The sequence below is a fragment of the Macaca nemestrina genome, chromosome 7 (genome assembly GCF_043159975.1).
Source record: "Macaca nemestrina isolate mMacNem1 chromosome 7, mMacNem.hap1, whole genome shotgun sequence".
Lineage (NCBI taxonomy): Eukaryota > Metazoa > Chordata > Mammalia > Primates > Cercopithecidae > Macaca > Macaca nemestrina.
The window spans coordinates 17,832,052-17,855,109 of NC_092131.1; the positions used below are offsets into that span (position 1 = coordinate 17,832,052).

Sequence of the window (23,058 nt, forward strand, 5' to 3'; positions counted from 1 at the left end):
GGCCCATGGTACATATTCCAGGAAACAAATGAGTATAATTGTAAGTATTTTCAGAGCAATTCTCTGTGATGTAATCACTCCTATTTTACAGAGGAGGAAACATATTTGGAGGTTAAATAGTTGCCCAAGGCCATACAGCTATTAAAAGTGGCAAGGCTGGGCACAATGGCTCACACCTGTAATCCCAGCACTTTGGGAGGCCGAGGTGGGTGGATCACCTGAGGTCAGGAGTTCGAGACCACCCTGGCCAACATGGTGAAACCCTGTCTCTACTAAAAATACAAAAATTAGCCAGGCATGGAGGACTATGCCTGTAATCCCAGCTACTTGGGAGGCTGAGACAGGAGAATCGCTGGAACCCAGGAGGCGGAGGTTGCAGTGAGCTGAGATCACGCCACTGTACTCCAGACTGGATGACAGTGACAAAACCAAAACTCTGCCCTCCCCCCACCCAAGAAAAAGAAAAAAAACAAAACAAAACAACCTGGGCACGGTGGCTCATGCCTGTAATCCCAGCACTTTGTGAGGCCGAGGTGGGCAGATCACCTGAGGTCAGGAGTTTGAGACCAGCCTGGCCAACATGGAGAAACCCTGTCTCTACTAAAAATACAAAAAATTAGCCAGGTGTGGTGGTGGACACCTGTAATCCCACCTACTTGGGAGGCGGAAGCAGGAGAATCGCTTGAACCCGGAAGGCGGAGGTTGCAGTGAGCCGGGACGGCACCACTGCACTCCAGCCTGGGTGACAAAGCGAGACTCTGTCCCAAAAAAAAAAAAAAAAAAAAAAAAAGTTGGCGGGGCTAGAAATCATACCATGTCTGATTCTTGGTCTTACATTCCTTCCACCAAGCAAACAAATGGTCTCACATTCACCACCAGGAACTGTGACAAAGGAAGAATTCCTTGAAAATTTAAGGCAGGCAGGGTCAAGATGAGCTGAATTCTAGAAACCCTGGTATTTGGACATTTTAAAAAATAAAGAGGCCAGTGGTTGGGAAGTGATAACAAGTTAATGATTATTAAATACTTTTTTGGAGTTTCAGGTAAAATATGACTTCTCTCTTATTTAGCTCCTATTAGTACTGATATTTTCAAATGTATCATGGCCACAGGTTATGGCTCTTTATGGCCTGGGCGCAGATCTGAGGCTGTGTGCTCAACCCATGATTCCATTTTGTGATATTTGACTTCAGATGTGAGAAGGTTTGAACTATCCCTTTCTGACAGAAACCAATATGCTTTTATTTTGAATGCCATTTATGATCCAAATTCTAGGTTATTACAAAAAAGTACTACTTTTCCCCTTCAATCTGAATGTCAAATAATTTGAGGCTGTCTTCTAATGATCATTATTTCTATATCACAGTGGTATCACTTGGCATTTTGCGAAACAGAGGAAGGCACCCTCCCAGGCATAGATACTTAGAAGACAGTTAAGACAATAAGTTTATAAAACACCAGGTGAGAGGGTGGACATATATCACACATAAGAAATTGCTGGCTTTTCCTTTCTTCAGCTTTGGGAGTGAAAGAGCTGATTATCGCTGTGATGATTTAGGTTTAGCAGCTTAGCTCAATCATGGGGAACAGGAGGCATGCTTCAGTTTCAGTTAGAGATGTAATTTATGTTTTTATCTGCATCTATCTGAGTAGCAACCTCAAGTGGTAAAACCCTACACAAGGCATCAGGCTTTCCTGGATAAAACAGTGACAGCAGTTGAACTTCCCAGAAGGGGCACACTTAGTCAAAGATCAACTAATTGGCAAGGAAATAAATTACAGGAAGGTGGTGGCATCTTTCCTGCAAGGCATGATCACGACTGAAAGTGCTTCCAGCTAGGGGCTTAGGAAAAGCTTTGTGGAGAAGTGTAAACCTAATGGGATTTTGAAGGATGGGTTTTTGATAAGCAAAGGGGCTGTTTGTGTGGGGCTGGGGGAATGCAGTTCAGAAGGAAAGAAAAGAGTGCAACATCACAGAAGTGACATCAAGATTCTGATTTGACTGAAAACCCACAGAGTATCAGCCCCTGCTTTCAATCTTCTGTTGAACTGTGTGGCTTATACGCGATTGCTGCTACCGCTAATATCAACTGCAACCTTTACTGAGCACTTGGTAAGTACCAGGCACTGCTGTAAACACTTAGTAGGTTATAACTCTTGATCTCACATGAGATCCTATGAGTTACATTGTTTCCATTGTACAAGGAGAAAAAGGGGCCTACAGAAGTAGAGTAAGGGGGCCAAGTCTAACACAGCTTGTAAGCAGGATCCCAGCTCCTCTCTGTCTCACTTCAAAGTTCATTCTCTTTCTCTCATTTTGGCTCCTAGAGATCTGAGGTCCCTAAGGGATCTGTTCAATGTGTTCTCCCATATTCTCTTACCAAGTTACTTCAGAGTTTCTGAGGCAAAGAGCAGTAGAGCCCAGGACCACACTACTAGTAAAAAGGGGCCATTGCTGCTACAGCCTACGTGCCTTAATGTGCTAATACTTGTGGGTGGCTGCAGCCTGGGGGACATGCTGTTCCAGCTCACAGTAGACCTTGATGTCACACAAAGGAGTCCGGACATCATCTCGTGGGCCAAAGACTGCTGCTGCGGATTTAGGGGCAGAGGAACACAGACATTGACATGTGGGTAGAAACCCAGCAGTAGGCTGAAATGGGGAAAACAGGCAGGGAAGGGTCCATTCATCCAGGGGAGAGAGAAGGTGACGACCAGTAGGAACAGGCAGAGAAGTTCTCGCCAGGGCAGATGGTATAGGATGTGGACAGGTGAGAGGAAGGAGTAGAACGCAAGAGCTGTGGCTTTATTTGCTGGATGTGAGAATATCAGTGGGTACCAAGATACGCCATGTCAAATTGCTGCCCCTCTGTGGCCTCCTGGGAAACCCTGGGGGCCCACAACAGACGGGCTGGGCCCAAGGCAGGTAGGCAGGGCTGGTGTTGGAGGGAAGACAAAGAGAGGGTGAAGGTGGTGGCTCTTGTAAACTGTATTAGTTCTTCCAGCCAGAGTCACATCATAAGAGTGCATGTACTTGTGGTACACACCGTGTTCACAATGAAGAAGTTTAAACAGAACAGAGAAAAGAGAAACTAAAGACTTGACTTTTTGGAACCCACTAGCACAGGACCAAGTGACACTGGGGCTCAGAAGAGGCTGAGATCAGCACAGGGACACCTGGGCCACCTTCATCCGGAAGGAAACAGTACTGGACCCTGATGCAGGCTTCTCAGATACCTATGTGCAATATTATTCCCAGAGGCAGGAGGAATTCTAGCCACAGTGCGCTAGACAGGCTCCAGTCCAAGGCCTACTCAGTGCCTGACAGAGTATGTGTTCAATAAACACCAAAGGAATGAGGTCCAAAGAGAGAAGTACTGGTACCTCCCTGATACATGCTCAGAGGCCTTCGGGTTTGGAATATAGCTACTGATCTTTGAAATAATCACAGCTTTCCTATATTGAGACTTTCTGAACCGTAGTCTAATTTAAAAGTTAAATACACTTAAAGGGACAACCCAGAAAACATTATATAATTGATAAATTGATTTTAGACCTGAAAAGAATAAAGTCTTTGATTTAAATTAACGAAGTTTTGTTAAGCGACTACTATATACCAAGCATCACTAAGTGTTGGACATACAAAGTCAAATGTACCTTGATGTGACTCTCCAAAGCTCTTGAAAGTGTTCTTAGTCAAAGGGGAAGCTACTGACAACATACTGTACAAGTAAGGTTGCTCTTAAAAGGATGTATTTCCAGATTTATTCACTTAAAAGAACAAGAAAAAAATAGGAACACGTGGTACCAGGGACTTACAGCCTACAGATCAATCCCAGGGTTCAAATGGCATCTTTATCATGAATGGGAAACGCTGGTTCTCCACCTGCTGTATTTTTAGTTCACAGTAGTGTCACATCACATGGCAACTTGGTTCCAGAGTGACAGGCCCTAATCATGGCTGTGGGGAAGTAGAGAACTGCAGGATTCCTTTTCTAGGTGAGGCCTCTGCAGTGTGTGACACTGTGCCATTCTGGGCGCTAAGCTTGACTATCGGCAACAATGGCTCCAAATGAGCCTCCCAGAACAGAGCAAGTGACACGGCCTACTGGTGAAGGACAAAAGTGGCAACTCTGGCTGCTGGTAACTCAGACACGTGGGTGATGTGGACACAGAGTTCTACCAAGAGATAAGAAGGAGGGCTGATCTCAAGGAAGTAAATTCTGGATGACGTCCAGCCTGAAGGATGTCTAAAAAATTCTGTATTAAGTCAGTCTATTTGGCAAACATGAAGCCAAAAACACTAAAAGGCATGTCTTGCTGGTACTGAACAGGGAAACCTAAAAAAAGATATTAATGCCTGGCCTCATTTTATGATAAACTGCATTCTTGTCAGTAAACATTTTAGGATTATGATACAGAAATCTTTTTTTATTTTTATCATTTTTTTATTATTATTATACTTTAAGTTCTAAGGTACATGTGCACAAAGTGCAGGTTTGTTACATATGTATACATGTGCCATGTTGGTGTGCTGCACCCATTAACTGGTCGTTTACATTAGGTATATCTCCTAATGCTACCCCTCCCCGTCCCCCCACCCCACAACAGGCCCCATTGTGTGATGTTCCCCACCCTGTATCCAAGTGTTCTCATTGTTCAATTCTGACCTATGAGTGAGAACATGTGGTGTTTGGTTTTCTGTCCTTGCGATAGTTTGCTCAGAAGATACAGAAATCTTTAAGATATTTATTAAGTTAATTTATAGGGATTGGCATTTGTAAGTACTGCAGTGGACTCCTAAGTGTATGTGTATTTTAATTTCAAGACAGCTACAGATGAGCTATTCCATATTGCAAATTGCTTTACAACACAATTTGTGAACAGATTTAAGCACCTACTGCACACAATACCCACTGGACCAAAATCACAGTCTCCATACTGTTTCACACAATTCTCACATTGTTCGGTATGGGTCAACTTAAAGGAAACAACTTCAACTAACAGACACTTAGGAAAAGCCTCCCACATGACCCATTCAGCTCACTCTGGTCCAGAAGACACGAGTCGGTGGTCACAATGCAAAGTGGGATATGTGCTGAGCCCCAGGTTCTAGAAAGTTGTGGATGCAGAGGAGGGGTGCCTGGAGTGAATACAGGTGCAGCAGGCAGAGGTGGGGTGTAAAGGTGTCATTCTCAGTACAGATTATGGCTGGCTAGCAGGGTGGATCTGGCTTGTAGTGAGAGCCATGAGTTCTGCACAGCAGAAACAGTAAGTACCAGGAAGGAGACGTTAGGAGTCGGAGCACGAAGGGGAAAAGCAGCCCCACTAAGGAGCCTGGATTCTGCCTTACAGGATCTCCAGCAGGTAACATAACCAGATCTGTGGTCTACAAGGCCCATTCCCACAGCATGGGTGTGGCCCAGGGAGGTGAAGTGGGGGCCATGGCAGTAACAGCTGACTCGCCCAACATGTGATGTTGCGGGGGTAGTTCAGGGGGAACAAATTATCAAGCAGCATTAAGGAGTGAGAAATGACAAGATCTTTTGGGAGGCTGAGAAGGATCACTTGAGCCCAGCAGTTCAAGACCAGTCTGAGCAACATGGCAAAAAAATTAACAAGTCAGCTGGGCGTAGTAGCACACAGTTGTAGTCCCAGCTACTCAGGAGGCTAAAGTGAGAGGACTGCTTGAGCCTGGGAGGTCGAGACTGCAGTGAGCTATGATGGCACCACTGTACTCCAGCCTGGGCAACTGGGCAAGAGTCTGTCTTAAAGGAAAAAAAACAAAAAGAAAAGACATGCCAAGAGAGTGAGGTGAATGGTAACAGTGACTCATTAATAATCAGGTTTGTTCAACAGTGTGGCTTATGTGGCTAAGATGATGATTTTGATAATACATGCAATGTGCTATATCCTCGAGTACATTTTAAATAGTATAAATCATAATCCTAATTTCAGAGTTATATTTTATAAGATTCAAATTCTCTGAAAACTGGCCTGAGACCACTAGCCCTGCTTAAAAAAATGATGCCTTTCTACTATCCACGTGGAATCAAGGCCAGTGGTGTGTTCTGTTCTCTGGTCTCCTTCAGATTGGAATTCCAGCCTCTCACACCCACGCCCCATCCCCATTCCAGGCACACAGAACTGTTGGCTCTTTCCCACACACAGCCTGCACTATTATCTCTGTCTGGAAGCCTCCTCTTCCCTGACAGCAGGTTAAGCTCATACTCCTTTCTCAAGAGTGAGATCGAATGCCATCTCCTTAACAAAGCCTTTCCTAAGCCCCCCAGGCAGACTACATGGTCCCCCTTCTCAGAGCCCCTGTATTTTGAATGCCCCACACCCTACTTCTTGTCACATATTGTAATCACCGGTGTCTGTTTCCTCAACTTATCCATGCGTTTCCCGAGAACGAAGCCTCCACCTCATCCTTTATTCCCTCTGCAGGGGCCTGGAAGACAGCAGACACAGGGTGTGTGTGGGACTGAAGTGAGTGTGAAGGAGGGCAGTCCCAGGCCACTGGAACATTCAGGTAGGAGCCTGGGGTATGTTTTGAGGAGGGAACTGTCGAGCTGTTCCATTGGACAGCCTCTCTTTCACAAGCTAAGCGTCTCATTCCTGTGCACGTATAAACTCAGCGAAATGACAAACTACCTCATGGCACAAATCCCTGGGTCATCCTCAAGGTCAAAACCATCAATGTTAATTTTGTGAAGGCTGAGCAAAGGTCTACTTTTTTTCCAGAAGCTTCACATATCAGTAGACAACATAGATGTTGTGATACAGACACTTAAAGTCTCCTGTATCAAAAAAACCCAACCCTTTTCACAGACTGACGAGACGCACATCAACTCACTTATGGGTGAAACCCCCTGGTAGTATCTACCCCTCAGGGTGACTTCCTCGCCCACATCCATCCTCCCTTCTCTGGAAACAGGCTCATTCTCTGGGGACAGAGCTGGGAGAGTCCTGAGTCATGGAGGGCAGATCTAGGCCTGAGGTGTCACTAGGAGGTGGAATGGCCAGCACCGGGCTGCACAGTCATGCTAGCTGCAGTAACCTAGGGAGAAGGGCCGCTGCTGAGTCCCCTAAGAGGGCCTGGCCCTGTCACTTCCAAGTCTCAGCTGCTCAGCAACTCCTCTGATCCCGTGACATCCACCCCAGCATCTTTTCAGTAAACTCCTTTCATCTGTGGGCTTCTGTGGGCACAAATTGGTTTCTGTAACACACAACAAAGTCCTCTGGCTCTGCTCACTCAGGTAGGCACCTCCCCCAGGTCTCAGCCCCCGGCTCTCACCCAGGAAGGATGACTCTGTCTCATTGCTTAGGTGTATCAGGTGGCCATCTGACTCTATGACCACCCTGGCCAACTACCCTATGAGCTCCATGGGAGGGGAAGGGTAAAGCCATTCTGTGTACCATCCACAATGCCTGATTAGAGCGCTCTGCCCAAGTCATTTGTGATTCACTGAAGGACACAGACAGCCCAACCAAAGGGACAATGGCTGATGAGAAGACAGGTACAGTGAGTGGGGCCTCACCAGGTTCATGATGGAAGCCTGCTGGAAAGCACTGTTCCAGGCTTTGTTTTTTGAGATGTGCTAACAAACTCTTGGAAAATCAGTTACAATCTTAGACTGTTAATTACGATGTCACCCTAATCGGGGCCTAGCTCTTGAATCTGTTGGCATAGTCTAGAAGGGGTGGAATCTGTTTTATATTCTTGTCTGACGGTCTTTATAAATAATGCAACCTCTATTTTACCCAGAATGTGCTATAATGGGGCTCTTTCTTACTCCAAAATATAGAAGAGCCCACCTATACAGTCAGTTTAGGCATTCCAAATGATTATTTCTTTTTCTCCATTAGCCTGCATTAATGGATAGTCAGAGAAAGAATACCTGGGGTAAAAAATGAATAGCTCAGAAGGGTTTAGAGGACCTGGAAGGGCAATACATTTCTTCCTATTAGCATTTTCATGATCAGCATTTTCATGGGCAGAACAGTTACAAAGGACCAGACTTTTGTAAATGCTGACAACAGAAGCCAAACAGGAGTGATGTGGAATTTATTCCAGTACTTATTATTGGGCGAGAACTCCAGCCTCAGTTATTATAAAAGCCACAGTCACTACAATCACACCTCCTACTGTTGTGACTTCATCGTTACCCAGAAGTTGTGTGATAAAGCTGAAATCTTATAACTAAAAGAGGTTATATAGTTTTGTAGTGAAACTGAGATGGAAAGAGAAAGAATGGATAGATTGGTGAGAAGAGGGGAGAGAAAGGGAGAAAAGAGCTCTTCACCTTAGCATGGGGTGAGAAACAGTGAGCAACGCTGGGGTGGGCTGGGAAGGTGGGTGCTCTCCAGCGTGCCTTAAGACTGGATTAGGCGGTGGCTCACACCTGTAATCCCACTTTGGGATGCTGAGGCAGGCAGATCACTTGAGGCCAGGAATTGGAGACCTGGCCAACATGGTGAAACCCCGTGTCTATCAAAAATACAAGAATTAGCTGGGCGTGGTGGCAGGCGCCTGTAGCCCCAGCTACTGGGGAGGCTGATGCAGGAAGATCGCTTGAATCCTGTAGGTGGAGGTTGCAGTGAGTTGAGATTGTGCCACTGCATTCCAGCCTGGGCAACAGAGTGAGACTCTGTCTTAAAAAACAAAAACAAAAACAAAAAAACCGGATTAGTCCAGATTGAAGTCTGAGGACAAGCACACACCAACTCCTCAGCTAAATCTTCTGGTCCAGTCACAGTCGTCCACAATGGCGCTTTGTCATGGGTGTTTGTCATAAATTCAACTATAGCCAGTTGCGGGTGGTGGGGGGGAAGGGAAGGGAAGAACGGAGGGAGGGAGGGAGGGAAGAAGGGAAGGAAGGAAGGAGGAAAGGAAGGAGGGAAGGAGGGAGGGAGGGAGGGAGGGAGGGAGGGAGGGAGGGAAGGAAGGAAGGAAGGAAGGAAGGAAGGAAGGAAGGAAGGAAGGAAGGAAAAGGCATTAGCCATCTCATTGTGTGGGTGAAGCATCAGCCATCTCATTGTGTGGGTGATTCTAAGTGTGTGCCCACAGTGACAGGAAGGGAAGAAGGGAGGAAGGAAGGGAGGGAGAGAGGGAGGAAGGAAGGAAGAAGCATCAGCCATCTCATCGTGTGGGCGATTCTGTGTGTGTGTGCGCACGGTGAGTATGAGGAAGTGACATGGGAGATCTTAGTCCATGTGCCTCTTATGGTGGGAATGTCTCTCTGGGTCAAGTGTGATTCTAGCATTTAGAGATAACAGATGGCTTATACACCCCAGTCCCTATGTGCAAGCCACTCCTTCTGGTGTTTGGACACAGAAACCTCAAGTGGCTCCAGAGCTGGGAGACAAGCTGGCTGTGCTGGACATCTCGAGAGACCACTTCGACATGGTGCTTTTCTAGGGGGCTTACTGGGCCAGAGGCATATGTCCTTTGTGCCACCCCCTGGCCCTGCCTGGCCAAACTCTAGATGATGATGTGAACCAATTTCTGCTTCCCAGTTTGTGCTACTACTAATTCCTTTCCAACAGTGATGCCATTCCCACCTCTCTCTATACAGCCTATATCCTAAGCATCTTTCAAATACTCTGCCAAGCTCTCCTGCTTCCCAACTTCATCATCCAGTCACCCCTACCTAAAACATCTTGTGATTGATTGGGCCATTCCTTTGGTGACTTGTCATCTACCACCTTGAGATAAATCTTCACATTGTAGTTTGCAATATTTATTTTAAATGTTATTAATTTTGCTGGAAGCACACAGTCAATTCCTAATCAAGTACATGCCTTGAGAGCAGGTATTCCGCTGCGCCCAGACTGGTGAGTGTTCAGTAAGCTCAGAGGTACAGACCAGTGGTTAAGAGCGCAGGCTCTGGGTAAGAATCCTGACTGTTTCCTGCCAACCTTAGGCAAGCTGTTGTGACTAAAGGAAGAGAACACAAAACCCAAATCATTTCACATGTGACCCACTGTGCGTTGCAAGTGTAAACTTACAAATGCTGAAGGGAGGAAAAGGACCCCAAGCTCGTAGGAGCGGATCATCAGCTGGGTGCCATTCTTCTCCAGTGCTCCCCAGGCGGCCTTGGACAGATTCGCGCTGCAGAGGCAAGGACACAGAAAGGGCTGACTCAGGGAGGCATCTCAGTGTGGGTCAAACTTCCACAGCTGCAAGAGCACCGGTCAAAAAAATATATAGCTGCAATCACATTCATTCATTTTCTAGCAGAGCTGCTGCATTTTTGAAAAGAGAATTTAAATCCTGCTGTTCTCTAATCCTCAAGATTTATCTAATTGCTAATTTGGGATAGCTTCACCCTCATCTGCATTTTCCTGAGGGCAGCTATTAAAATAATTATCTTTCCTTAGATTTTATTTTTTTCTTTCTAAAGCCCCTTTTCTTTTCACGATCCTGGAGTAGCCAGGATTTCTGGTTTTGTTGTATATAAAACCAGCATTTAAGAAAAAAGTTAATATTATCTTATGCAGTAGTATCTTAAGCTTCATATTTCCTTTTTCAGTTTTTTTGCCAGGTAGTGCTAATTTCTACTTTCAATGTGAAGAAAACAGCTCTGAGAGCAATAGACTGTTATTTGTATCTAGAAAGAAATGGTACATTCAGAATGATGTTTTATATGTTCAAAGAGTTGTAGCTAAAAAATCACGGTACAAGTCAGGCATAGTGGCTCACTCCTGTAATCCCAGCATTTTGGGAGGCCGAGGTGGGCAGACCACTTAAACCCAGGATCAGCCTGGGAAAGATGGCAAAACCACATTTGTACAAAACATTAGCCAGGCATGGTGACGCGAACCTACAGTCCTAGCTACTTGGAAGGCTGAGGTGGGAGGATCGCTTCAGCCTGGGAGGTGGAGGTTGCAGCGAGTGGAGATCGCACCACCACACTCCAGCCTGGAAGACAGTAAGACCTCGTCTCAAGAAAAAGAAAAAAAAATCAAGCAATGTGTCAGAGATTAACATAAACCCACAATAAACATTTTTTTCAGTTAGGTTCACCCAAGTTCTATTTTATTTTTAAAACTTATAAACCTCAGCTATTCAGAAAACTCTTTACAGCCTGACTTTGTGGATGACTGGGACTTTTTCAAGATTCACTCACTGGTGCACCAAGTATGTTTTCTGAGTTATGTGCTGGAACTATTGTCTGCTGGAATTGGAGAGTCAAACAAAAACAATGACCAAGTAAGATAAAAAGAGTAATGTTTGTTAAGGGTTCTATGGGAACAGAGAAAGAAGAAGGTGGAAATCAGAGCTAAGGAAAAATCTTGAAGCGATTAGGCTGACTTAAGAAAACAGAGCATTATTTACAAACTTTCCTGGCTTCCTAAATGAACCATATTGAGGACAGGAAACCTTTGCACAAGGACCACGATCATAAACATCACTGTCTGTGACGTCGTTGAGACATTAAGTGAAGAGGAAGCTGATGTTTATGATAAAGTGGTATTATGATTCTAGGAAAAAACCTTTTTTTAAAAGTCCAAGATGACATCTTGCTTTTAGGTCTTTGACCTGTTAGTAAAAACAGGTCATCTCCTTGGCAAAGAGAAAAGTCTAAAGGCAAAACCAACCAGTGGGTCTAAGGTGTTTTTCTCACTTTTTAGATGATCACTTTCTAGCCAACTCTTGACTATCAGTATCATGACAACACAGAGGTATCTTCTGGAAGGCTGTTCTCATTCTTTCCCGATGAGTTGTGTTTTCTTAGCATTCCAAGATTTGAGGGCTTATTCCAAAGTAAAGTTCAAAAGAGATCACAAGGACAGCCTTTCAGATGGCTTCCTCCAATCCCTCCTTGTATTTGGCTTCTAACAGATTTCTAAGCATCTGGAACCTTAGAAACTCTACCGTGAACACTGAGAACCTGAAAGTCACTTGCAGGTTGTCTAGGTGATAAATCAACATTCCCTGACATATCTTTAATAACTTTTTACATTCTGGGTAATACTTTGAATCACTGGCACCTGGGGCAGCCAGGAACATGGGGTATTTCCAAACTCTTGTGGGGTGGGGGGGCAGGGGGGTGGGGTGTGTGTGTGTGCGCACACGTGGGCGTCATGTACAGCAAAAGCACCATGTCTTTCATGAGGCACAGCGACACCATAGGACTCTCTTGCTCCCATAACTCCAAAGGAGTTCTAGCTTCTGTTCTCCACATGGAATCCATCGTCCATTGCCTGTCCTGGCTTCTGTTGAGAACTTGTTTTCACCATTTTGTTCCCCCTGCCCTCGTTCTTCCATTGTTCTTTTGTCTACTGGACTGGGCAGCTTTCTCTCCCAAGTGCTATGGTTTATGTTGTTGTTGGATACTGAGGGATGCTTCATCACTAAAGAGGGGTGGGGCATTTAATTTACTTTAGATCCTTAGGGTAGAACTCTGGAGGTCCCATGGTCTACCATTCCACCAGAAACACTACCCACCAAACGCTTAATAAAGTCATGATGAATAAGACAGTAGCTTCTGGGGGTGTATCAGTCAGGGTTCAATCACAGAAACATAACTAGGAAATTGTGTGTGTGTATATATATATGTATATATATGTGTGTGTGTGTGTGTGTGTATTTCTTACAGGAATTTATTATCATGTAATTGTAGGAGCTGGTTAAAGTCTTTATAAGGCTGTTATCTTTGTCCTGATGCTGGAGCTAGAAGTCTACAGGGCAGGCAGAAGCCAGAGGAGGATAAGCATAAAGTGGAGAATAACTAGCTGGAGCCACAGGCATGCACTGAAGACTGTGAGGACTGAAAACCACGTGGTTTTTGTGCCTCTGGTACTGCAGGTGTGGATGTCTTGCAAAAGAGAGGACCTTCATCACAGAAAAAATTCACACGTGATGAGGGCCAGGAGTTAGAAAAGCTGAAGGAGGACGTGAGGGGATGTGAGGTCCAGCTTCTGCTGGACACAGTGACAACGCTGAGTTATAAAAATGGCTGCTGTCTCAGCTGGGCGCAGTGGCTCACGCCTGTAATCCCAGCACTTTGGGAGGCCGAGGCAGCAGATCATCTGAGGTTGAGAGTTCGAGACTAGCTTGACCAACATGGAGAAACCCTGTCTCCACTAAAAATACAAAATTAGCCAGGTGTGGTGGTGCATACCCGTAATCCCAGCTACTCAGGAGGCTGAGGCAGGAGAATCGCTTGAACCCTGGAGGAGGAGGTTGCTGTGGGGCAAGATCGCACCACTGCACTCTAGCCTGGGCAATAAAGGCGAAACTCCATCTCAAAAAAATAAAAAATAAAAAATAAAAAGGCTGCTGTATCACATTTGCTCTCCAAATATAAGAATCTCCCTTGGGGCCCACCTAATTGAAAACATACAAGAAAGGGAATTCTGGAAATTGTGGTTGAGGGTAGACAAGTTGACCATTACTAAGTGTTAGGGACTGAATGTTTTGTCCTTCAGAATTCATATGTTGAAATCCTAACCCCCAATGTGATGGTGTCAGGAGCAGAGGCTTTGGGTTAGTTATGTCATGAGGATGGGGTCCTCATGAATGAGACTGGTGCCCTTATAAAGGAGACCCCAGAGAGCTGCCTTGCCCGCTTTCTACCTTGTGAGGACACAGTGAGAGCTCAGCAGGCTGCAGCCCAGAAGAGGGCCCTCACTGGTACCTGGCCATGCTGACACCCTGACATTGAACTTTCATTCTCTAGAACTATGAAATATATTTATAAGCTGCTCTGTATAGCAGTCTGAGCTGAATGAGGCACCAAGCCACCACAGCTAAGTTGACCAATGATCTGTTGCTCAATTAGGCAGTTTATCATCCCCTTGCCTACAAGGAGTGCAAATGGTGGTAGAATGCCCTGCCACGGGGCTTGTGAGGTGTGACTGTTTATTACAGGTTTGACCTCAGTCCCCAATATGAATATTTTGTCCCAAACATTACATTTTTAAGAGTAAACTTGATAAGGTATGACAAAAAAATTCCTACAGGAAATCTCAGGAGAGCACAGGAATGGCATGTGAGGCACATGGAGAAGGCAGGCAGGCACATGCTGAGAAGAGAGCCCTGGACCCTGAATCAGGAGCAGTTTGTGTCTCGGCTTCCCCACTCACTGTGACTCCTTAAGCCACTCCTCTCCTCCCTGGGCTTTAGGTTCCTGTCTCCAGAATGAGGGCTGTCAGCCTGTGAGACCGAAAATCCCTTTCCAGGCTAGAGTTTACAATGATGAGACACACCCATGCTCACGTGAACTACAGTGTTCCCCTCCAGTGATGCAGTCTCACCCTAAGGTAAAATCTCTGAGTTTCACTGGAGGTTTACCACTGGGGAGTACTTGTTGCATGTTCATGATAACACATGGGGGAAACAACTGCCTAAGAAAGGAAGTGGGGAGCTATGAAGATGACCTCTGGGCCAAACCCTGCTCCACGCATTTTTCAAAACCTGAACTTTGGTAACGGGAACAGTTGCCATCACCAATGCCTGCTTAAACACCAATTAGAGTGGCTGATTAGATTCACTTTTAAGTTTTTTTTTTTAGAAGATGTACAAGTCCCCAAGGATGACTGCTGTTATGGTAACATATGTCCACTGATAAAATATTTCTTTTCATCATTAATTACTTAACAGTCTAGGCAGCAGCAGCAGCACAAAGAGTACAGAGACAATGTACAGACTGAGGCTTTGGCCACCACACTTCTAGAGGACCAGGGATGAGGGGACAAACATGTTCACGGACAGCTGCAATAAAACAGAATGTTAACAGCGGGTGCTGGAGAAGATGGAGACCAAGCAGCTGTACGGATGTGGACGGGAAACCATGACTCCAGCCAATGCTGCTGTTGTCCCTTTCCTAAAACTCCACAGCAGTGTGTGTGCCACAAACACAGACATTGTAGGTTTCCTTCCATTTTGCATTCTCTGTAGGTTTTCTTGTATCACTCTTAGGTTCTGTTTTATGGATTGAAAAGACATTTCACAAGTGATGTGTAAAGATATTCTCACTGTAAAAGATTCAAGTTGTATGCAGGTATACACAGGGACATAATCTTTAATTTTGATAGATTCTGTCCAATTTCTGTCTCAAGCATCTATCCTATTTAGATTATTAGCAATAGTGTATAGAAGTATGCTTTTCTCAGACTCTTGAGAACACTAGGTGGATAGTATCTATTAAAAGTTTTACAAGTCTAATAGGTAAAATATGTCTAATTTAAATTTGACATCTCTGATTACTAACAATATTAAATACTGTATTAGTCTGTTCTCATGTAGCCAATAAAGACATACCCAAGACTGGGTAATTTATAAAGGAAAGAGGTTTAATGGACTCGCAGTTCCAACATGGCTAGAGAGGCCTTGCAATCATGGCAGAAGGCAAGGAGGAACAAGTCACATCTGATAAGGATGGTAGCAGGCAAAGAGAGAAAATGAGAGCCAAGTAAAAGAGGTTTCCTCTTATAAAACCATCAGATCTCATGAGACTTATTCAGTACCATGAGAACAGTATGGGGGAAACTGCCCCCACTGTGTCCCCCTCACAACATGTGAGAATTGTGGGAGCTACAATTCAAAATGAGATTTGGGTGGGGACACAGCCAAACCATATCAAGTATTTTTAACTGTATCTACTTGTATTAGTCTGTTCTCTCACTGCTAATGAAGAAATACCCCAGGCTGGATAATTTACAAAGGAAAGGAGGTTTAATGGACTCACAGTTGCACATGGCTGAGGAGGCCTCACAATCATAGCAGAAGGCAAAGGAGGAGCAAAGGCACATCTTACATGGTGGCAGGCAAGAGAGCGTGTGCAGGGGAACTGCCCTTTATAAAACCATCAGATCTCGTGAGACCTATTCACTATCACGAGAACTGCCTGGGAAAACCCACCCCTGTGATTCAATTACCTCCCACCAGGTCCCTCCCATGACACATGGGAATTATGGAAGCTACAGTTCAAGATGAGATTTGGGTGAGGACACAGAGCCAAACCATATCATGCCACCCTTTACCCCTCCCAAATCTCATGTTCTCACATTTCAAAACCAATCATGCCTTCCCAACAGACTCCCAAAGTTTAAACTCATTTCAGCATTAATTCAAAAGTCCATAGTCTGAAGACTCATCTGAGACAAAGTACATCCCTTCTGCCTATGACCCTGTAAAACCAACAGCAAGTTAGTTACTTCCTAAATACAATGTGGGTATAGGCATTGGGTAAATACAGCCATTCTAAATGGGAGAAATTCACCAAAACACAGGGGCTACAGGCCCCATGCAAGTCCAAAATCTGGCAGGGCAGTCAAATCTTAAAGCTCCAAAATGATCTCCTTTGACTCCATGTCTCATATCCAGGTCATGCTGATGCAAGAGGTAGGCTACCACGGCCTTGGACAGGCTCTGCCCCTGTAACTTTGCAGGGCATAGCCCCCCTTCTTGGCTGCTTTCAGGGGCTGGCATTGAGTGTCTGCTGCTTTTCCAGGCCCACCATGCAAGCTGTGGGCTCCTACCCCACATTTCCCTTCTGCACTGCCCTAGCAGAGGTTCTCCATGAGGGTTCCACCGCTGCAGCACACCTCTGAAGCAATGGCCTTGCAGGTACACAGAAGTTAAGAATTGAAGTTTGGGAACCTCTACCTACATTTCAGAGGATGTAGGGAAACGCCTGGATGTCCAGGCAGAAGTTTGCTGCAGGGATGGGGCCCTCATGGAGAACCTCTGCTATGGCAGTGTAGAAGGAAATTATGGGGTCAGAGGCCCCACAGAGTCCCCATTGGGGCACTGCCTACTGGAGCTGTGAGAAGAGTCACCATCCTTCAGATCGCAGAATTGTAGATCCACTGACAGCTTGCACCATGTGCCTGGAAAAGCTATAAACACTTAATGCCATGTTTTAATGCCATGGAGTCCCCTATGCTCCAGTTCCCAAAAAGTTTCTCATCTCCCTCTAGGAATATGTTAGCCTAGACTTCATTGTCCATATCACTATCAGCATTTTGGTCAAAGTCATTCAACAAGTCTTTAGGAAGTTCCAAACTTTCCCACATCTTCCTGTCTTCCGAGCCCTCCAAGTCTCTAGGAAGTTGCCACTTTCTCACATTTTCCTGTCTTCTTCTGAGCCCTCCAAACTGTTCCAACCTCTGCCTGTTACCCAGTTCCAAAGTTGCTTCCACATTTTTGGGTATCCTTATAGCAGCACCCCACTCTACTGGTAGCAATTTACTATAACATCTGTTCTCTCACTGCTAATAAAGACATACCCAAGACTGGGTAATTTATAAACGAAAGGAGGTTTAATGGACTCATGGTTCCACATGGCTGGGGATGCTTCACAATCATGGCAGGAGGAGGAGGAGCAAAGGCATGCCTTACATGGTGGCAGGCAAGAGTGTGTGTGCAGAGAAACTGCCCTTTATAAAACCATCAGATCTCATGAGACATATTCACTATCATGAGAACAGCACAGGGAAACCCACCCCCATGATTGAATTACCTCCTACCAGATCCCCTCCATGACACGTGGGGATTATGGGTGCTACAATTCAAGATGAGATTTGGGTGGGGATACAGTCAGCCCATATCACTACTGAATGCTGATGTTTACTTCTGTGGAGTATTAATTTTTAAACTATGATACTGTTTTTTTCTCTTGATATGCAGTGCCCATTAGCTTCCTGCTGCTGCTCTAACAAAATGCCACAAATTTAATGACTGAAAACAAAGATTCATTATCTTACACAAAGTAAAGTAAAATTAAAGTGTTAGGAGTGTTGTGTTTCTTCTGGAGGCCCTCAGGAAGAATTCATTTCCTTGCCTTTTCTAGTTCTAGAGGCTGCCTGCATTCCCCTTGGAATGTCTGTGTTCCTTCATCTTCAAGGCCAATGAGGTCAGCTGAGTCCTTTTCATGCAGTGCTCTCTCTCTCTCTCTCTCTCTCTCTCTCTCGACTTGTCCGTCTTCTAGTAAGTATCTTTGTGATTATACTGGGTCCTCCCCCAATAACCACTCCATTTTAAGGTCAGTTGATTAGCAAACCTAATCCCACCTGCCACCTTAATTCCCCTTTGCCAGGTAATTTAACAGTCACAGCCCCTGAGGATTTACACAAAGACATCTTTGGGTGGCCATTATTCTGCCCACCACACAGTGCTTTTCATATATTACAATTATGTTGTAAATGTTTGCCCAGTTATAACTGTTTATGAAAACTTTTATAGTTCAGAAGGTCTTTTTTGCTTACTTTCTTCCATTTTGGGGCGAGGAAGGAAGTTATCCAAGGTGCAGTTTTTTACTTTATAACATCTGAGTGTGAGGTCTTATTTAGAAAAACCTTTCCTCCATCCCAAAATGGTGGCTTTTGACAAAGTAAAGTTTTAAAATATTTTTTTTTGTTGTTGTTGAGACAGAGTCTCGCTTTGTCGCCCAGACTGGAGTGCAGTGGCCGGATCTCAGCTCACTGCAAGCTCCGCCTCCCGGGTTCACGCCATTCTCCTGCCTCAGCCTCCCGAGTAGCTGGGACTACAGACGCCCGCCACCTCGCCCGGCTAGGTTTTTGTATTTTTTAGTAGAGACGGGGTTTCACCGTGTTAGCCAGGATGGTCTCGATCTCCTGACCTCGTGATCCGCCCGTCTCGGCCTCCCAAAGTGCTGGGATTACAGGCTTGAGCCACCGCGCCCGGCCCTAAAATATTTTGAAGTCCAAACATGTGTAAATCTTTTCTTGCAAGTGCATTTTATGTCTTATGTACTAAATCTTGCCTACTTCAAGGTTATAGGATATTCTTGTTCTAGGCTTTATAGCTTTAGCTTTCTCACTTGGGTATATCATACATCTGAAGTTAATTTTGTCTATGGCCTAAGATAGGCTAAGGTTTTTTTTTTCCTGCATTGATATCCAATTGCTTTAGCACTATTTATTGAAAAGAACATCCTTCGTCCACTGAATTACATTGATGCCTTTGTCAAAAATGTTTGATGATATATGTGTTTATTTCTGGACTCTGTTCTATTGATCAATTTATCTATTCTTATGCTGATATCACAGTCTTACCCTGCTTTTATAGTGAATCTTGAAATCATGTTTAAACTCCTTGGGGTTTTTCAAATGCACAATCATATCTTCTGAAAATATAGTTTTACTTCTTCCTTAACAATCTTTATGTCTTTTTTTTTTTTGCCTTATTGCACTGGCTATAACTTCCAGTACAATACTGCAGAGAACCCCACTTACCTTTCAATCTATTATGTGCTTTCAATAAGACTTTTCCCCAAACCACTATCCTGAAACCACTGAAAGTCACTGAAAACCTCCACACTGCCATATCCAATGGAAACTTCTTTAATCTCATCTTAATCTCTCCGTAGCATGAGAATTCTACCATCAGTGCCTCCTATCCCCTGGCATAATTGAAACATTAATGTAATATTTTTTCCTTGTTTTCTGCTACACTTTGTGGCTTCCTTTCTGCTTTCAACCTCTCTGGTCACTCCTTTTCTTCTACCTGATCTCTCAAATATTGAAATGCTAGGTATCTGCCCCTACCTTACATCAAGATATTAACATAGACATTGTTTCCAGGTTCTTGAAGAGACCGGCAGAAACAAAATCTCTCTGGAGGTACAGAGGTCTGTCCACTCAAGTCACAGATAATTTTTATAGTTAAAGCTTCAGTGAAGACACAAATTGTAAAATAAAAGTGAAAATAATCCAAATCCATCATAAGCAAGACAACAGAAAATATAATTAGACCTTCAGGAACTTCAGATGATTGGCCGATTAGATGACAAGTTAAAAATAAGTATACTTAAAATGATTTGAGCTGGGCATGGTGGCTCATGCCTGTAATCCCAGTGCTTTGGGAAGCCAAGACAGAAGGTTTGAGGCCAGAAGCTCGAGACCAGCCAGGACAACAAAGCAAGATCCCATATCAAAATAAAATGCAAAAATTAGCCAGGCAGGGTGGTGTGCACCTGCAGTCCCAGTTACTTGCGAGACTGAGATGGGAGAATCACTTGAGCCCAGGAGCTATGATCACGTGCCACTGCACTGCAGTCTGGGTGACACAGCAAGACCCCACCTCAAAAAACAAAAACAAGCAAACAAAAGATTTCAAAGTAAACAACATACAAAAGAAATAATGAAACCAGCATAAAACAAATTTGCTAATAACGGCAGCTAATATGCAGCATCTATTAACTGTGAAACATTGTTTTAATACCTTCATATAATCTATTTATTTTCATTCTTAACTATTAGATACCTATTCTATTACTATCCTTATTTAACAGATAAGGAAATGGAAGTCATTTGCCCAAGATTTCAACAGGTACTAGATGATAGAGTAAGAATTTGAACTCAGGCAGTGTGACTATGGTCTGAACTCTAAACCATGAAATATATGGTATCTAAGAAGGTCCAAAAGTAAAATAAAGTCACTAGAATTAAAAACTCTACTGTTGAATTAAATACCACGAGTCACAGCTGAAAACAAAACTAATGAAACAGAAGAAAGATCTAAAGAAATTAGGTAGACTGCAACTCAGAGGCAAAGAGGTAGAAAGTAAGAAACTGAAGATTGAATGAGAGGGTCCAACAAGCATCTAATAAGAGTTGCAAGAAGGAAGTAAGAGAAGGTGAGAGTCAATATGCTTAATGATAGCCAATAAATTTTACTGAACTGTTGAAAAATCAGCTCTTTAGAGTGAAGAAATACAATAAACTCTGCTGAGACTAAATAAAAACAAATCCATACCTACTTATCCATCAGAGCTAAATTGAAGAATACCAAAGGTAAAGAAAATCTTAAAAGCAGCCAAAGAGAAAAGACAGCTTTTCCACAAGGAGCAATAATTAGATGGCAACTTCTCAATTCTAACAACTGAGCTCAAAAGTCAATGGAAAAAAATATTTAAGGAACTTGGAGGAAGACCAGGCATGGTGGTTCCCGCCTATAATCCCAGTATTTTGGGAGGCTGAGGCAGAACGACTGCTTGAACTAAGGAGTGTGAGACCAGCAACATAGTGAGACTCCATCTCTAAAAAAGAAAAAAATTAGCCAGGTGTGGTGGTGCATGCCTGTAGTCCCAGCTACTTGGGAGGCTGAGGTGGAAGGATGACTTGAGCCCAGGAAGTGGAGGTTATAGTGAGCCAAGCCTAGGTGACAGAGCAAAACTCTGTCTTAAAAGGGGAAAAAAAAAAAATCTTAGTTGGCAGTTACTTTGTCCCAGGTTCCCCCCCCCTCCAACAACAAGACAGGGTCTTGCTCTATTGTCCAGGTTGGAATGCAGTGGAGCGATCTCAGCTCACCGCCACCTCCGCTTCCTGGGTTCAAGCGATTTTTGTGCCTCAGCCACCTAAGTAGCTGGGATTACAGGTGTGAGCCACCATGCCCAGCTAATATATTTTTAGTAGAGACAAAGAGTTTCGCCATGTTGCCCAGACTGGTCTTGAACTCCTGGTCTCAAGTGATCCACTGACCTCAGCCTCCTAAAGTGCTGGGATTACAGGCGTGAGCCACCACGTCTGGCCAGAGAATTTTAAATTCAGTTAAATTATCACTCAAAAATGAGGGTTAAAATAAAGGAAGTTTTAGATAAATCAGAGCTTATTGCCAGTAAGAAGGCATCAATGAAATAACTACAAAAGATATAGTTCAGGAATAAAACTGAATTTATTTGAAAGGACAGGGCTACCAGGAAGAAAAAGGTACAAAGAAATGAGTAAACTTGTGGGTAACTGTAAACAAGAAGTGACTGTAAAATAATAATGACAATGACTAATTTTGAAAGCCAAAAAAGGGTGGAATGAAAATATTGGTGAATAAAGAGGAAGAGGAGCTGGGCATGGTGGCTCACACCTGTAACCTCAGCACTTTGGGAGGCCAAGGCAGACAGAGAATTTTGAGCTCAGAAATTCAAGACCAACCTAAGCAACATTGCAAAACCCCTTCTCTACAAAAAATACAAAAATTAGCCAGGCATAGGCCGGGCACGGTGCCTCATGCCTGTAATCCCAGCACTTTGGGAGGCTGAGGTGGGCGGATCACCTGAGGTCAGGAGTTGGAGACCAGCCTGGCCAACATGGTGAAACCTCATCTCTACTAAAAACATAAAAAAATTAGCCAGGCTTGGTGGCAGGTGCCTGTAATCCCAGCTACTTGGGAGGCTGAGGCAGGAGAATTGCTTGAACCCGGGAGGCAGAGGTTGCAGTGAGCTGAGATCACGCCATTGCACTCCAGCCTGGGTGACAGGGCAAGACTCCGTCTCAAAAAAAAAATTAGCCAGGCATGGTGGCATACACCTGTAGTCCCAGCTACTTGGGAGGCTGAGAAGGGAGGAGCTCCTGAGCCTAGGAGGTCAAGGCTGCAGTGAGCAGTGATCATGCCATTGCACTGCAGCCCGGGTGACAGAGTGAAATCCTGTCTCAAAATTCTGCAGATGTTGAAGAATCTTGGGAGATTAACTACTAGGAAGATGCAACACATCAGCTGTGTTTCCAGGGTAGATATCAGGTCTTACAGATACAGTGTATTAACAAAGAAACGCCAGCAGGAAAAGAAAAATGAAAATGATTATGATGCATATTTTCAAGCAGATAAGAGCAGAACACTAAAGGAGATTAGATACTTGCCTGTGGGGTTTTTCAAGTGTAAAGTCTGACAAACCACCAAATAGATTCGGACAAATCTACTTGCAACCTCACTTTGTTCCTCAGTCGTGGGCCTATCATGACCCTCCCCCTGCCAAGCAGTGTTTCACAGCCATGTTGGACTCTAAATGGAGGCTTTGGTGCCCAATGGCATAGTCTAGCCTACCTACTGACCTAGTCTTTAAAAGGATCCATCTATCCTTGATCCCACAGATGGAATTAGAAGTCATCACATCAATAATCCAAAATGCCAAAAATTACTGCCAAGAAGGATAAAAAAATTGCTTTTCAAATTTCAGGTCAAAATTGGTATTTAGAATACTATACCAAATAATTTGAGTACATATTTAATAGTAACCCATGTGATAATCAAAAACTGCTTACTGTTTTATTTTCTAATGAAATGTTCCAATGTTTTAGTCTGCCTCC

The 23,058-nt window shown here is 44.2% G+C and overlaps 1 protein-coding gene and 1 long non-coding RNA gene across 7 annotated transcripts in view; one reads left to right on the plus strand and one right to left on the minus strand.

The window, feature by feature from the left end:
* Positions 1-23,058, minus strand: part of LOC105467567 (tyrosyl-DNA phosphodiesterase 1) — a 97,575-nt gene that overhangs the window by 23,183 nt on the left and 51,334 nt on the right. For all 4 annotated transcript variants that reach the window (XM_011717273.2, XM_011717271.2, XM_011717270.3 and 1 more), the window contains exon 14: positions 10,015-10,117. In XM_011717273.2, the coding sequence (XP_011715575.2) occupies positions 10,015-10,117 (103 nt within the window). The remainder of the gene's footprint in view (positions 1-10,014; positions 10,118-23,058) is intronic.
* LOC139364214 (uncharacterized) lies at positions 799-20,835 on the plus strand. Of its 3 annotated transcripts, none has more exons than XR_011625644.1 (3): positions 799-2,771; positions 6,451-6,535; positions 19,561-20,835. It is a non-coding gene; the product is annotated as an uncharacterized lncRNA (long non-coding RNA). The 3 variants fall into 3 exon arrangements; XR_011625643.1 differs by lacking the exon at positions 19,561-20,835 and adding an exon at positions 14,615-14,765; XR_011625642.1 differs by lacking the exon at positions 19,561-20,835 and adding an exon at positions 6,941-7,221.